This window comes from Bufo bufo, chromosome 2 (genome assembly GCF_905171765.1).
Source record: "Bufo bufo chromosome 2, aBufBuf1.1, whole genome shotgun sequence".
Classification (NCBI taxonomy): Eukaryota; Metazoa; Chordata; class Amphibia; order Anura; family Bufonidae; genus Bufo; species Bufo bufo.
In genome coordinates, this window is record NC_053390.1 from 617,703,996 (window position 1) to 617,718,293 (window position 14,298).

At 42.3% G+C, this 14,298-nt stretch overlaps 1 protein-coding gene across 1 annotated transcript in view; it reads left to right on the plus strand.

The window, feature by feature from the left end:
* The first annotated feature begins 2,470 nt into the window (after positions 1 to 2,470).
* LOC120990988 (UPF0462 protein C4orf33 homolog) overlaps positions 2,471 to 14,298 on the plus strand; it is a 112,774-nt gene continuing 100,946 nt past the window's right edge. Inside the window, exons 1-2 of the mRNA XM_040419880.1 lie at positions 2,471 to 2,534; positions 4,280 to 4,303. Of these exons, the coding sequence (XP_040275814.1) occupies positions 4,299 to 4,303 (5 nt within the window). The 5' untranslated portion in view covers positions 2,471 to 2,534; positions 4,280 to 4,298. The remainder of the gene's footprint in view (positions 2,535 to 4,279; positions 4,304 to 14,298) is intronic.

Here is a 14,298-nt window from a genome sequence, read left to right on the forward strand (position 1 = left end):
TATATATGGATGTCGTTTTTTAAAAAAAAATTACAACAGAAAGTAAAAAATTTCATTTTTTTGCAAAAATTTCATTAAATTCGATTAATAACAAAAAAAGTAAAAATGTCAGCAGCAATGAAATACCACCAAATGAAAGCTCTATTAGTGAGAAGAAAAGGAGGTAAAATTCATTTGGGTGATAAGTTGCATGACCTAGCAATAAATGGTGAAAGTAGTATAGTGCAGAATTGTAATAAGTGGCCTGGTCATTAAGGGGGTTTAAGCTAGGGGAGCTGAGGTGATTAAAGAAGACACATTGTCTTTGTATTTTAAGCAAAAACAAGTTTTTATTTTCATCTTTTACATTTTTTAAATAACAAAAAAGCAAAATAGGCTTGGAGCAAACTTTTGGGCACTCTGCATGGTTAGTACCTCGTAGTACTCTATTTACCAAGTACTCTATTTACCAAGTACCAGCCAAGAGTCTTTTAATTCTAGTGATGAGCGGCAGGGGTCATATTCGAATTCACGATATTTCGCGAATATTTTGTAGAATATTCGGCGAATAATCGCGAATTCGAATTTTCATTATATTCTACGATTTTTTTGCTCGAAAAATCAACAAGGTAATGCGAATTTTCGTAAATGCAAATTTTTATTGCAAATTTTTCAATTGCCGAGCAAAAACATGATTCCTCCCTGCTTCTTGCTTGTGGGCCAACGAGTCATAGCACTATATTGAATATATTAGTTTTTTCGACTATTCGTAATATTCTAAAACAAGAATATATAGCAATACAGCGAATATTCGAAAAAATTAATGTAGAGCAATTTAGCTAATATAGTGCTATAATCTTTTTTTTTATAGTTGTCATTTTTTTCCAATCTGAACTTCAGATGAGAAAAAAATTACAACTATTAGACAAAGAAGATTATAGCACTATATTAGCTAAATTGCTCTATATTCGTTTTTTTCGAATATTCGCTATATTGCTATATATTCTTGTTTTAGAATATTACAAATATTCGAAAAAACAAATATATTCGATATAGTGCTATATATTTGTTTTTTAGAATATTCATAATTTTTCCCATTTAAAGTCATGATTCCTCTCTGCTTCTTGCTTGTGGGCCCACAAGCAAGAAGAAGGGAGGAATCATGTATCACTATACTCTAAATATTCGCGAATTTTCGTATTACCTATATTCGCGATAAAAATTCGAAATTCAAATATTTGTGATCAACACTATTTAATTCTTGTTTGAGGGATTTTCTTCTATTCTCCCTTGCAAAAGTCTTCCAGTTCTGTGGGATTCCTGGGCCGTCTTGCATACACTGCTCTTTTGAGGTCTTTCCCTCTACCTGTGAAATGTTCCCCAAGCCATTGGCTGCAACACAACCTTAAAGCATGATAGATCCATCCTCATGCTTAATGGTTGGAGGGGGGGGGGGGGGGGGGGGAGTTATTTTCATAAAATTCTGTGCCCTTTTTATCTTTAAATATACCTTTGCTCATTGTGGCCAAAGAGTTCTATTTTAACCTCACTGGTTCTCAGGCTTGTTTAGATGTTCTTTTGCAAACTTTTGATGCTGCATGTTGTAGTGGGGATGCAGGATGACTTTTCCATGAAGACCATATTTGTACAGGTGTCACTGAACAATAGAACATTGTACTACAACTCCAGAGTCTGCTAAATCTTCCTGAAGGTCTTTTGCAGTCAACCTGCAAGTCAAGTTGATTTGTCTTTCAGATTTACTGGGAGTCGACCCCCGCCGATTTGATATTGATGACCTATCCTGATGATAGGTCATCAGAAGTAAAAAACGGACAACCCCTTTAACTTTACGCCTTTTGGAGATAACTTCATCTTCAACTTGCTTTAATGTTCACAGTAACAATAAGGGGTGCCCAAACTTTTGCTTGCCACTGTAGCTCGCACGGCAGTATCATCAAAGCTGACCTCATGCTGAAAAGAGAGTGTACAATTTAACTTTAACAGTGTTTTCAGTTTTCTCTAATATAGAAAAATATATTTTTTTATATATATAAAAAGTGGTCTTTTACTATATTAAAATTATAGTATGTAACCTGATGCACTTTCATGCATTTTAGAAGGAAATTTAATAGCATCACACTAGTTACTGGCTGGCAATCAATTCAGTTCCATAATGGTTAGCGGGCAATTTTGAATAACCTCACTAAGAATGCAAGTGGAAATAACATAGAATCACGTCCACAACCAAGGAATTATATTTTCATGCTACATTTGCTAAAGGTCTATTGCCAAAAGGCTTTAATATTTGAACCCAGGCCACTGCTACATCTATCAATTGTGAAAGTACTCAAGGGTATAACGTGTCATTAATCATTGCTTTTGTTGGAAGGTACTGAATATTTTAGCAGTTACTTGGCTATAACAAAGAACATTGAGTATAAATATAGGACCCACATTTATTGAGCTTAAAATCCATCAGAAGGGTTGAAAATGAAGGCTCTGCTAATTTTAAGCTTTATTATTGAGTGCTACACTCATCATCCATTACCTAACAGGTATTTCACTGCTTCATCTGTATAGGAAATGATCATTTAAGTTTTGCTTCACTAGCTTGGGACATGTATCACTTTTTAATTACACCCTTACTGAATGTTTCTATACAGATTCCTGGAAAGATCCTTTTCTACATATGACATTCTGTGCACCCATGAGGGAAGATTTACTAAGAATGTCAAAAATGGATACTTGGCAAATACATTAATACATTTTCTACACTAATTATGTTGCATAAAAGGTGTCAAGAAAAAATGTATTGATAACATGCACTATGTGTCCACATTTAGTATTGGTGTATATGCATGCCAGTCATATGGTGGCAAAAGAAGGACATGCCTAGGGAAATCAGCCAAATATGTTATGCCAAGTGCAACTTGGTCATTTTGAAACAATTTGCTCCAGTTTCTCTGATTCCTAAATTCATGCATCCTAAGATGATCCCCATAGATTTTTTTCATACATACATATGGTTTTCCATGAAGTTCCATGAAACTTTGTTAGGGTTTCTCCAGGATACAAAGTAGCAGATGCTATCACTTTTACAATAACCCAGCTTGATCAATATATGTCAACTATAATATAGAGATAGACAAGAATTATAATTTGACCTACCTGAATGCTTTATCTTTGGGTTAGTTATGGAAATAGGGGTTCCCCAGGAGTAGAAACACATTTAAGGTGATGCCCCATGGCAAAAAGCTTCTGAATCACTGCTATACATATTGTATGTACGTTATAACTGTGGTTGTATCTTCTATATCTTGTAGCTCTCCACCATTAATGCAGATGAGGTCTACAACCACACAAAGCTCATGTATTTGTTTTTTAGTATTTTATTATTTTGGCTAGCTTTTCATTTATTGTCTTCTTTCACTTATTGGTCACAATCTAATTATTTACAGTTTTATTAAAGAGCAACTCTATTTCAATCAAACTATTACAGTGGAAGTCTTCATACAAACTTGAATATCTTTGGAAGAAAGAGTAATTTGGTTTAGGCCTCATGCACATGACCGTATCTGCTTTGGCACCATTTGTGTGCCATCTGCATTTTTTGGTGAATCCATTGACTTAAAGTCACCCTTGCTCCTCTTACAAATCTACTTTTTGTGGACTCCTGTAGACCAAATCTCTTTACTGATGACAATAAAGAGATTTGTGATGTCCGCATCCGTATATACGTTCTGCAAATTTTAGAACATATCCTATTCTGGTCTGCAAAACGTGGTCAATGGACCCATGAAGTCAATGGGTCTGTGAAAAAATGTGGATGGCACATGGAGGTTATTTCTACCAAAAAAGTCATATAAACAATTTCTATTCTTGAAACCCCTGGATAGTGTCAGATGAGGTCAGAGGGTTATTTTCAATATAGTATTTTAGTTGTAGCATTTATATTTGTTCTGTTTTTCCACTCCTCTCTTTTTCCCCCTCTCCTCCATTTATTGTGGATGGATTATGGGGTGAAGGTTTACGTGGGCTTATTTTTTATTTGTTGAATCTGTAATTACTCTTCTTTAATATGGATTAACAAGAAAAAACATGTAGGTGAAATATAGATAATATGTAGATTATGTGCATCTAGTAAATGGCCCCTTTGCTTCATTCCTAAATAAGTATAATAAAGCATACTCTTCTCCTCCTTCAGAATTCCTGAAATGGAAATATAAATGAGTTTACTTAGCATCTCCATAGGGTTTAAGGAGTTTAATTATTCACTTTACATGTTCTCCATTTTAAACAGGTCAAAACATCTGTCATGCATGAGGTGAGAGAAAACTTTCTAGCTAATAAATTTGTGTCAGGAATCCTAGTTAGCACCAAGATTCCTACATTACCAGCGCCGTACCTGCATAGGTAATGAGATCAATGCTAAATGCAACTAAGAAATTCCAGATGACAAATGGAAGTTATAAAAGGCACATTACTTAGAATTCTGAATGTTTAAGTATTAAATTCATACCTGCACATTGGGTCCTGTCATTTTCCTTTCACCATTTCAAAATGATTGTAGTGGTAATAGTTTTAATCATCATCCACTCTACTGCCAGAATAATGAAGAAAATGAGTTTCTCTTCCTTTGCCGCCAAGAGGCGGACATTGGCTGCTTCAGTAAAAGGAACATTTTATTCAGCTTTTTTATTTTAATTTATTTACCCATAGTAACTGTGACTCTGTGCAGAGCAATAGAAATGAAATATTTTCAGCATACTAAATTCTTCTCAGCCAGCCTGCATTTTCCGGACTTTTTTTTCCTGAAATGCCTAGATTAAATATTAACCATCAGCCTAAATGCCTACAAATTTATTGTAATAAAAAAAGACTACTCTGAAGAACCTTCTGTCAGCGCAGTGCATCTTAAATCAAAAATGTTTGACTGCAAATTGCTCCTGAACATCTTCTTAGCACGGTATTAATCAGTTGCTATAAATTTCTTCATTATAATTGTCAAAAGAGCCACTAGCATCTTTAATCAGTTGCCAAGCAATTAGTGGAATCCAGTGTCACTACCTGCATCTAATTGAATTTATTGTTATTTTGTCAAGATAAACAGCATTTTGAAAGTCATCTAGTCTCATTGCCTAATTCATCATTGTTATACCAAGGAATAGACTCGAGTATAAACAGATTAATTTTTGTAGGCAGTGAAAAATAGACGTGCCAAAAAAGTCTATGGTACCAATAACATCTAGGTCCTTGTCAGCAGTCTCATGTAGTGCATGAAATGAGATCTGGATGTTAATATGTTGTTCTGCCATGTACAATTCAGTTGACCAGCCTTCTTAATGTAGTCACTTACATGGATTTAATAATCCCTTTCTTCCATTTCATCTAGTGACAGAGAACTGTAATTACAAACTAGTTGGAGTGAATCTCATTTGAGTAGGTGGGCGAGTTGTTTATGATGCAGATGTAAATCACTGCTTATTCATTTACCCTATTTATCATCCAGCGTCCCTTGACACTGCTTGGAGTCTCACTTTGATGGGTGAAATAGAACACTTCCTGGAGAGTGATGATTAGAAAGTTTAGGCTGTGACTTTTCTGTTCGTAGGACTGATTTCTGCTTAGACGATGCAGATGCTATAAATATGTAATTTTGTGTTTCTCGTAGTTTAAATCAGTAAAATACATTAAACAAGGTAGGCAAACAGGTTTCATTAAGAGGTGTAGTTGACAGCATAAATAGATGTTGATGGTCAACTGGGTTGTTGCATGTCACAGACCTTTCTGATGTGGAACGTGATGGCAGAAGGGTCTAGAACTGGGTGCAAAGACCTGAAACCTACTCTTAAAGGGGCTGTCTCACTTCAGCAAATGGCATTTATCATGTAGAGAAAGTTAATACAAGCCATTTACTAATGTATTGTGATTCTCCATATTGCTTCCTTTGCTGGCTCGATTCATTTTTCCATCCCATTATACACTGCTGTTATCCAGGGGTTACGACCACCCTGCAGTCCAGCAGTAGTTGTCGCGCTTGCACATTATAGGAAAAGACGCAAGCGTCTCTGGTGGCCGGGACCGCAAGAGTGCACGTAAGCTGGAGTCTTCTACTCCAGAAAACTGGTGTAACAGAAGATACATGAGGCAGGGCTGCTGGCCACACCCACTCAATTGCCATGCCCCCTTTTTGGGAACGGGTGGAGAAACGCCACTTGTTCAAAACATTTTGCGCAAGAGGTGTTGAAAAAAGAGCAAACACGCACTTTGTGACTTTTTCACACCAGAATATGATAAATCAGACCTTTTGAGTCCTTCCTAGTGAACCTTTTAGACAAAGTCACACCTTCGCACACAGTTTTTCCCATTTATTATGTAAAGTACAACACTTTTTGGCGTACTTTTGTCGCAGATTCAGTCACAAAGGGCATTTGCAGCCGAATCTGTGACTTTTCCCCACTCACGTCACTTTTTCTAGGTGGAGGAAAAAGGGGGCATGATTTGGGCAGGGAAGGGGGCAGGTCAGCAGGCCCATCTCATTTATCATTTTCTACTCCTGTTTTTGCTTTGAAAAATGACTTAAATCTACACCAGCAAGGGAGCTGACGTAGATTTAGGTAAGTCACATGACCAGCGCCTAAGTTATGGAAAGGCAGGCACATCAAGCACCAGTGAACATGGACTAAGACCGGCATCTAAATCGCTGGCCTTAGTAAATGTCACCCCTAGTGTCTAGATCAGTATCCTAGGAGCCAGTGAGACAGCTGGAAACTGGAACAGAGGCTGGTGGACAGTAGCTGCTAGCACTCATGGATGGACGTGTCATGTCCCCTAGAGCAAGGTATGGAGGAGAGCTGTAGCCATTGCTCTGGATTAGCACTCACGGACTAGAGTGCGGTATCAGCAGGAATATGGAAATAGCCGGAGCAGAGATAAATGTTTTTGCAAGATCAAGGACAAATTGGACCAGTAAAGGTTTGTTCGCACATGGCAGATTTGTTGATTATATTTCTGTGACTCTTGCATTCATCCGAATGTGCTATCTAAAAATCCATGCACAGGCTGTAGAAACTATCCCTTTAAGAGGTATGGAATATATTTCCAGTCACATACATTTCTGGAATCATGTTGCCTTGCGTCAACATACCAATTGGGAATGCCAAGATGTGGCCCACTGCTACTTTTTTTCCATAGAAGTTGTTGCAGGGAAAATGTGTATTACATGATGAGTAATTTAGCCCTCCAACTGCTGCTTGTTATTGGCTTACAATAATTCGGGATTATAAACGGGTCCCCAAGCCTAATTAGGCATATTAACAGGGGTTGTCCTGATAGCTCCTCATATCACAATGATACTTTAGTAAGGAACTCTATAAGGCACTTATATACGAGTTATACAAGTGGGCACCAAGAATATCAGCTAAACAGCTGCCCGACCTGAAGTTTATTGCTCATGCTCACTCTCCTGCCTGTGAGCAAGGCTCCAATTAGCAATGCTTACATTTTTACTTACACTGAATAGCCAAATTATTATAGATACCCAACTAGTTTTGTATTGGACACCCTTAGCCCTTCAGAATTGCAGCAATTTATCGTGATGTAGATCCCACCAGGTGTTGAAATTCTTCTACAAGAATATTGGCTCATGCAGGCAAGATAGCTTATTGAAGCTGCCGCAGATTATATGGATGTACTCACGTACTCTGAGCAGCCTGTTCTATCCCATTTATACTCCATAGGATTAATATCTGGGGACTGTGACTGTCATGCTCCTGGATCCAATCCATGACTAAACATTCCTTGTAGCATGGTGCATTGTCCTGCTAAAATGTCCTTATGTCATTGGGTAAACAGCTGCCATGAATGGATGGATTTTGCTGGTCCCAATGCTTAGGTAAGGTCTCCTGTCCAAATACCCATACACAGTTATACAGTAAGAGGACCCAGGGTTGGCAAAAAATAATGTTCCCAATTACCGTTACACCACCTCTTCCAGCCTGAACTGTTGACAATAGACATGGAGGAGAGCACCCTGTCGCATATCTCAGTAGAAAGCTGTTACCCCGAGAAGTGAGTTATGCGGCAGTGGAGAATGAATGCTTGGCCCTGGTCTGGGCATTGAAAAAGTTAAGCCCTTATTTGTATGGACAGGCATTTTCCCTTGTGACGGATCACAATCCCCTTGTCTGGCTTAACTGGGTCTCAGGAGACAATGGTAGACTGCTGCAGTGGAGTTTAGCTTTACAACCGCATAACTTCACCATCAGCTACCGACCCGGTAAGCAGAATGGGAATGCAGATGGATTGTCCCGGCAAACCAACGTTCTTGCTACCTCCTAGTCCAGTCATCCCCAAGTTGACCCGCTAAAGGGTCAAGCCGGGTCTGCCGGAGTGTCCCACAAGGGGGGAGCCGTGTGACAGATCCTTCTGTATAGAACTATATTGCTGGTTCGTCTGTTTGCCTTCATTTCGCTGGATTTCCTGTCCGTAGGCCCCTGTTCGTGTGTTTCCCCAAATACCGATTGAAACTACCGAACGGACGGCCACCCAGGAGAGGAGTGTGCTGCTAGTTAACCTAAATGGCCTCATTGTTCACAAAGGACTCGAACTAACTTGAACTCCTGGTACAATTCGTGCCATTGTGAGATGTTAAATGTCTGTGTATTGAAAAGGGTTGTGACATTGTATGTTTAAATGGTGATTTCTGTTCTGTTGTCCCCACATGTGTATTGGTGATTTCTCTCTGTCTTGAGAGATAATTGGATTACTCCTCGGGTGTCTCCAGGGCAGAGAGGAGGAAACCATGATGCATTGTGGGGATGTATTGTCTCTGTAGTGCTGCATGTCTGTCCTGTGTCACAGTCTCCATTCTGGTCCCCTAGCGGCGTGTCCACCAGATGGGGACCTGCATAAATACGGGTGGGTAGCCCTCAATAAAACATTACTGTTTGACCTTCAAGAGGGAGCTTGGTCTCGTTTGTGGAGGGATTTATTATTGGGACAGCGCTTTCGTTTATTGCTAGCTGTGGAAGGAGTTTGACGATCGGCTGGATTAAAAACTGCATTTCTGGAGAAAGGGGATTATTCACTAAACGGCGGCTTCATCTACCTGGCGGTGAGTGTCGTAACAATTGGTGGCAAGCAACGGGATGAATCCCACCGCCCAGAAGGCCAGCTACAAATCCCAGGGTGGAAATGCAGTATGAGGAATTAAGGCGTGCTACCCTTAAAGATATATTAGAACGCAGAGGACGATCAGCGAGTAATCTCAAGAAGAGAGAGATTATTTCTATATTATTGGAGATGGATGCAGCACAGGGAACGGAGAGAGCTAATGTGCCTGGCATACTGGATTTAACACCCGAGGAGGTACAATTTAACCGGGCAGTCCAGATAAGGCTGGCACACCTTGGCCCCAACCCTGCAGCAGATATTGTGGTCCAGGTGCAAGCAGCAGTAGCAGCACAACAGGCGCTCCAGGGAAGAGGAGCTGCAGCATCAGAGGTACCCCATAATAATAATGGAAGGAGAAAGGTACCTTTTGCTGCATTTAGACATTTTGTGGAAACGGAGGGAGAGATTGACGGGTTCCTGGCCGATTTTGAAAGGCAGTGTGCCTTACACCAGATACCCGCAGAGGAATGAGTCACTATCCTCTCTGGGAAATTATCCGGCCGGGCCAGTGAGGCTTTTCGGGCCATCCCAGAGGAGGAAATTACAAGTTACCGGGCAGTAAAAGATGCCCTTTTGGCCAGATACGCTGTCATCTCTGAGGCTTACCGGCGCCGATCCCGGGACACTAACAAGCAGGCTGGCGATTCTTATGTGGAGTGGGCATGCAGGGTACACCACACCGCAGCCCACTGGATGGCAGGGTGCCAAGCGGTAACTGGGGAAGAGGTGCTGCAAGTATTTTTGTTGGAGCACTGCTTTGATCGGTTACCTGCAGGAGTCAGAGAGTGGGTTAGGGACCGCAAACCCGCTACCTTACCGGAAGCTGCTCGTCTGGCCGATGAATACACAGATGCACGAAGGCTAGACCAGACAGCAGCCAAGGTCCATACCCGAGTGGAGTACAAACCGGCAGCACCTCCAACCACTACTGTGTATCACCCCCCAGCGCAACGCACCCCCACAATACCACCAGCGAACAATTATGTTCAGCCAGCTCGGTTCAACGCCCGGGATTACTCTCAGCCTATCCGGTGCTATGGGTGCAAACAGTTGGGGCACAAGAGACCGGAGTGCCCATTGAACAATACCAACCAAGCGCAGTCGTGGAGAAAACCAGCCGGCGGAAATCAGCAGCCACCCCAGCCTTCCGCTCACTGTCTTGAGCAGGAGGAATTTTGGGGTATACTACATGAGGCGGATCCAGTACAAGCAGCCCAGCAGGATAACCGGCAGCAGCACAGGCAGACCGTTAGACTAAATGGCAAAGTGGTCACTGGGCTGAGAGACACCGGAGCCACTATGACCCTGCTCCAAAAGAACCTTGTTTCGGAACACCAACACACTGGAAATACTGTGGCAGTGAGGGTAGCAGGAGGCGCCGTGTTCCGTCTACCTGTTGCCCGGGTTCATTTGGATTGGGGAGTGGGCTCTGGACATGTGAATGTGGGGGTTATGAAAGACTTGCCTGCTGATGTCTTGCTTGGGAATGACCTGGCCCCTTTGGTTTCTGCTTATGCTCCAATGGGACCTGCTGATGTCAACCCAGTGACTACCCGGGCCCAGACCCGTGTTGCTGGAACCAGCCCACCTGCCGCTGAGATCCAGGTAAGACCCGATTCCCCGACTGATACCCCAGGACAGACCTTTGCTAGCTGGGATTACCCAGAGGAGTTTGGGAGGGAAACTCAGGCAGATCCAACTCTCCAGAAGTATAGAGACAGAGCAGATACTGGAGAGGAAGGAGTAGATGGGGAGCGGTATGAATGGGTGGGGGACAGAATATGATAAATCAGACCTTTTGAGTCCTTCCTAGTGAACCTTTTAGACAAAGTCACACCTTCGCACACAGTTTTTCCCATTTATTATGTAAAGTACAACACTTTTTGGCGTACTTTTGTCGCAGATTCAGTCACAAAGGGCATTTGCAGCCGAATCTGTGACTTTTCCCCACTCACGTCACTTTTTCTAGGTGGAGGAAAAAGGGGGCATGATTTGGGCAGGGAAGGGGGCAGGTCAGCAGGCCCATCTCATTTATCATTTTCTACTCCTGTTTTTGCTTTGAAAAATGACTTAAATCTACACCAGCAAGGGAGCTGACGTAGATTTAGGTAAGTCACATGACCAGCGCCTAAGTTATGGAAAGGCAGGCACATCAAGCACCAGTGAACATGGACTAAGACCGGCATCTAAATCGCTGGCCTTAGTAAATGTCACCCCTAGTGTCTAGATCAGTATCCTAGGAGCCAGTGAGACAGCTGGAAACTGGAACAGAGGCTGGTGGACAGTAGCTGCTAGCACTCATGGATGGACGTGTCATGTCCCCTAGAGCAAGGTATGGAGGAGAGCTGTAGCCATTGCTCTGGATTAGCACTCACGGACTAGAGTGCGGTATCAGCAGGAATATGGAAATAGCCGGAGCAGAGATAAATGTTTTTGCAAGATCAAGGACAAATTGGACCAGTAAAGGTTTGTTCGCACATGGCAGATTTGTTGATTATATTTCTGTGACTCTTGCATTCATCCGAATGTGCTATCTAAAAATCCATGCACAGGCTGTAGAAACTATCCCTTTAAGAGGTATGGAATATATTTCCAGTCACATACATTTCTGGAATCATGTTGCCTTGCGTCAACATACCAATTGGGAATGCCAAGATGTGGCCCACTGCTACTTTTTTTCCATAGAAGTTGTTGCAGGGAAAATGTGTATTACATGATGAGTAATTTAGCCCTCCAACTGCTGCTTGTTATTGGCTTACAATAATTCGGGATTATAAACGGGTCCCCAAGCCTAATTAGGCATATTAACAGGGGTTGTCCTGATAGCTCCTCATATCACAATGATACTTTAGTAAGGAACTCTATAAGGCACTTATATACGAGTTATACAAGTGGGCACCAAGAATATCAGCTAAACAGCTGCCCGACCTGAAGTTTATTGCTCATGCTCACTCTCCTGCCTGTGAGCAAGGCTCCAATTAGCAATGCTTACATTTTTACTTACACTGAATAGCCAAATTATTATAGATACCCAACTAGTTTTGTATTGGACACCCTTAGCCCTTCAGAATTGCAGCAATTTATCGTGATGTAGATCCCACCAGGTGTTGAAATTCTTCTACAAGAATATTGGCTCATGCAGGCAAGATAGCTTATTGAAGCTGCCGCAGATTATATGGATGTACTCACGTACTCTGAGCAGCCTGTTCTATCCCATTTATACTCCATAGGATTAATATCTGGGGACTGTGACTGTCATGCTCCTGGATCCAATCCATGACTAAACATTCCTTGTAGCATGGTGCATTGTCCTGCTAAAATGTCCTTATGTCATTGGGTAAACAGCTGCCATGAATGGATGGATTTTGCTGGTCCCAATGCTTAGGTAAGGTCTCCTGTCCAAATACCCATACACAGTTATACAGTAAGAGGACCCAGGGTTGGCAAAAAATAATGTTCCCAATTACCGTTACACCACCTCTTCCAGCCTGAACTGTTGACAATAGACATGGAGGAGAGCACCCTGTCGCATATCTCAGTAGAAAGCTGTTACCCCGAGAAGTGAGTTATGCGGCAGTGGAGAATGAATGCTTGGCCCTGGTCTGGGCATTGAAAAAGTTAAGCCCTTATTTGTATGGACAGGCATTTTCCCTTGTGACGGATCACAATCCCCTTGTCTGGCTTAACTGGGTCTCAGGAGACAATGGTAGACTGCTGCAGTGGAGTTTAGCTTTACAACCGCATAACTTCACCATCAGCTACCGACCCGGTAAGCAGAATGGGAATGCAGATGGATTGTCCCGGCAAACCAACGTTCTTGCTACCTCCTAGTCCAGTCATCCCCAAGTTGACCCGCTAAAGGGTCAAGCCGGGTCTGCCGGAGTGTCCCACAAGGGGGGAGCCGTGTGACAGATCCTTCTGTATAGAACTATATTGCTGGTTCGTCTGTTTGCCTTCATTTCGCTGGATTTCCTGTCCGTAGGCCCCTGTTCGTGTGTTTCCCCAAATACCGATTGAAACTACCGAACGGACGGCCACCCAGGAGAGGAGTGTGCTGCTAGTTAACCTAAATGGCCTCATTGTTCACAAAGGACTCGAACTAACTTGAACTCCTGGTACAATTCGTGCCATTGTGAGATGTTAAATGTCTGTGTATTGAAAAGGGTTGTGACATTGTATGTTTAAATGGTGATTTCTGTTCTGTTGTCCCCACATGTGTATTGGTGATTTCTCTCTGTCTTGAGAGATAATTGGATTACTCCTCGGGTGTCTCCAGGGCAGAGAGGAGGAAACCATGATGCATTGTGGGGATGTATTGTCTCTGTAGTGCTGCATGTCTGTCCTGTGTCACAGTCTCCATTCTGGTCCCCTAGCGGCGTGTCCACCAGATGGGGACCTGCATAAATACGGGTGGGTAGCCCTCAATAAAACATTACTGTTTGACCTTCAAGAGGGAGCTTGGTCTCGTTTGTGGAGGGATTTATTATTGGGACAGCGCTTTCGTTTATTGCTAGCTGTGGAAGGAGTTTGACGATCGGCTGGATTAAAAACTGCATTTCTGGAGAAAGGGGATTATTCACTAAACGGCGGCTTCATCTACCTGGCGGTGAGTGTCGTAACAATTGGTGGCAAGCAACGGGATGAATCCCACCGCCCAGAAGGCCAGCTACAAATCCCAGGGTGGAAATGCAGTATGAGGAATTAAGGCGTGCTACCCTTAAAGATATATTAGAACGCAGAGGACGATCAGCGAGTAATCTCAAGAAGAGAGAGATTATTTCTATATTATTGGAGATGGATGCAGCACAGGGAACGGAGAGAGCTAATGTGCCTGGCATACTGGATTTAACACCCGAGGAGGTACAATTTAACCGGGCAGTCCAGATAAGGCTGGCACACCTTGGCCCCAACCCTGCAGCAGATATTGTGGTCCAGGTGCAAGCAGCAGTAGCAGCACAACAGGCGCTCCAGGGAAGAGGAGCTGCAGCATCAGAGGTACCCCATAATAATAATGGAAGGAGAAAGGTACCTTTTGCTGCATTTAGACATTTTGTGGAAACGGAGGGAGAGATTGACGGGTTCCTGGCCGATTTTGAAAGGCAGTGTGCCTTACACCAGATACCCGCAGAGGAATGAGTCACTATC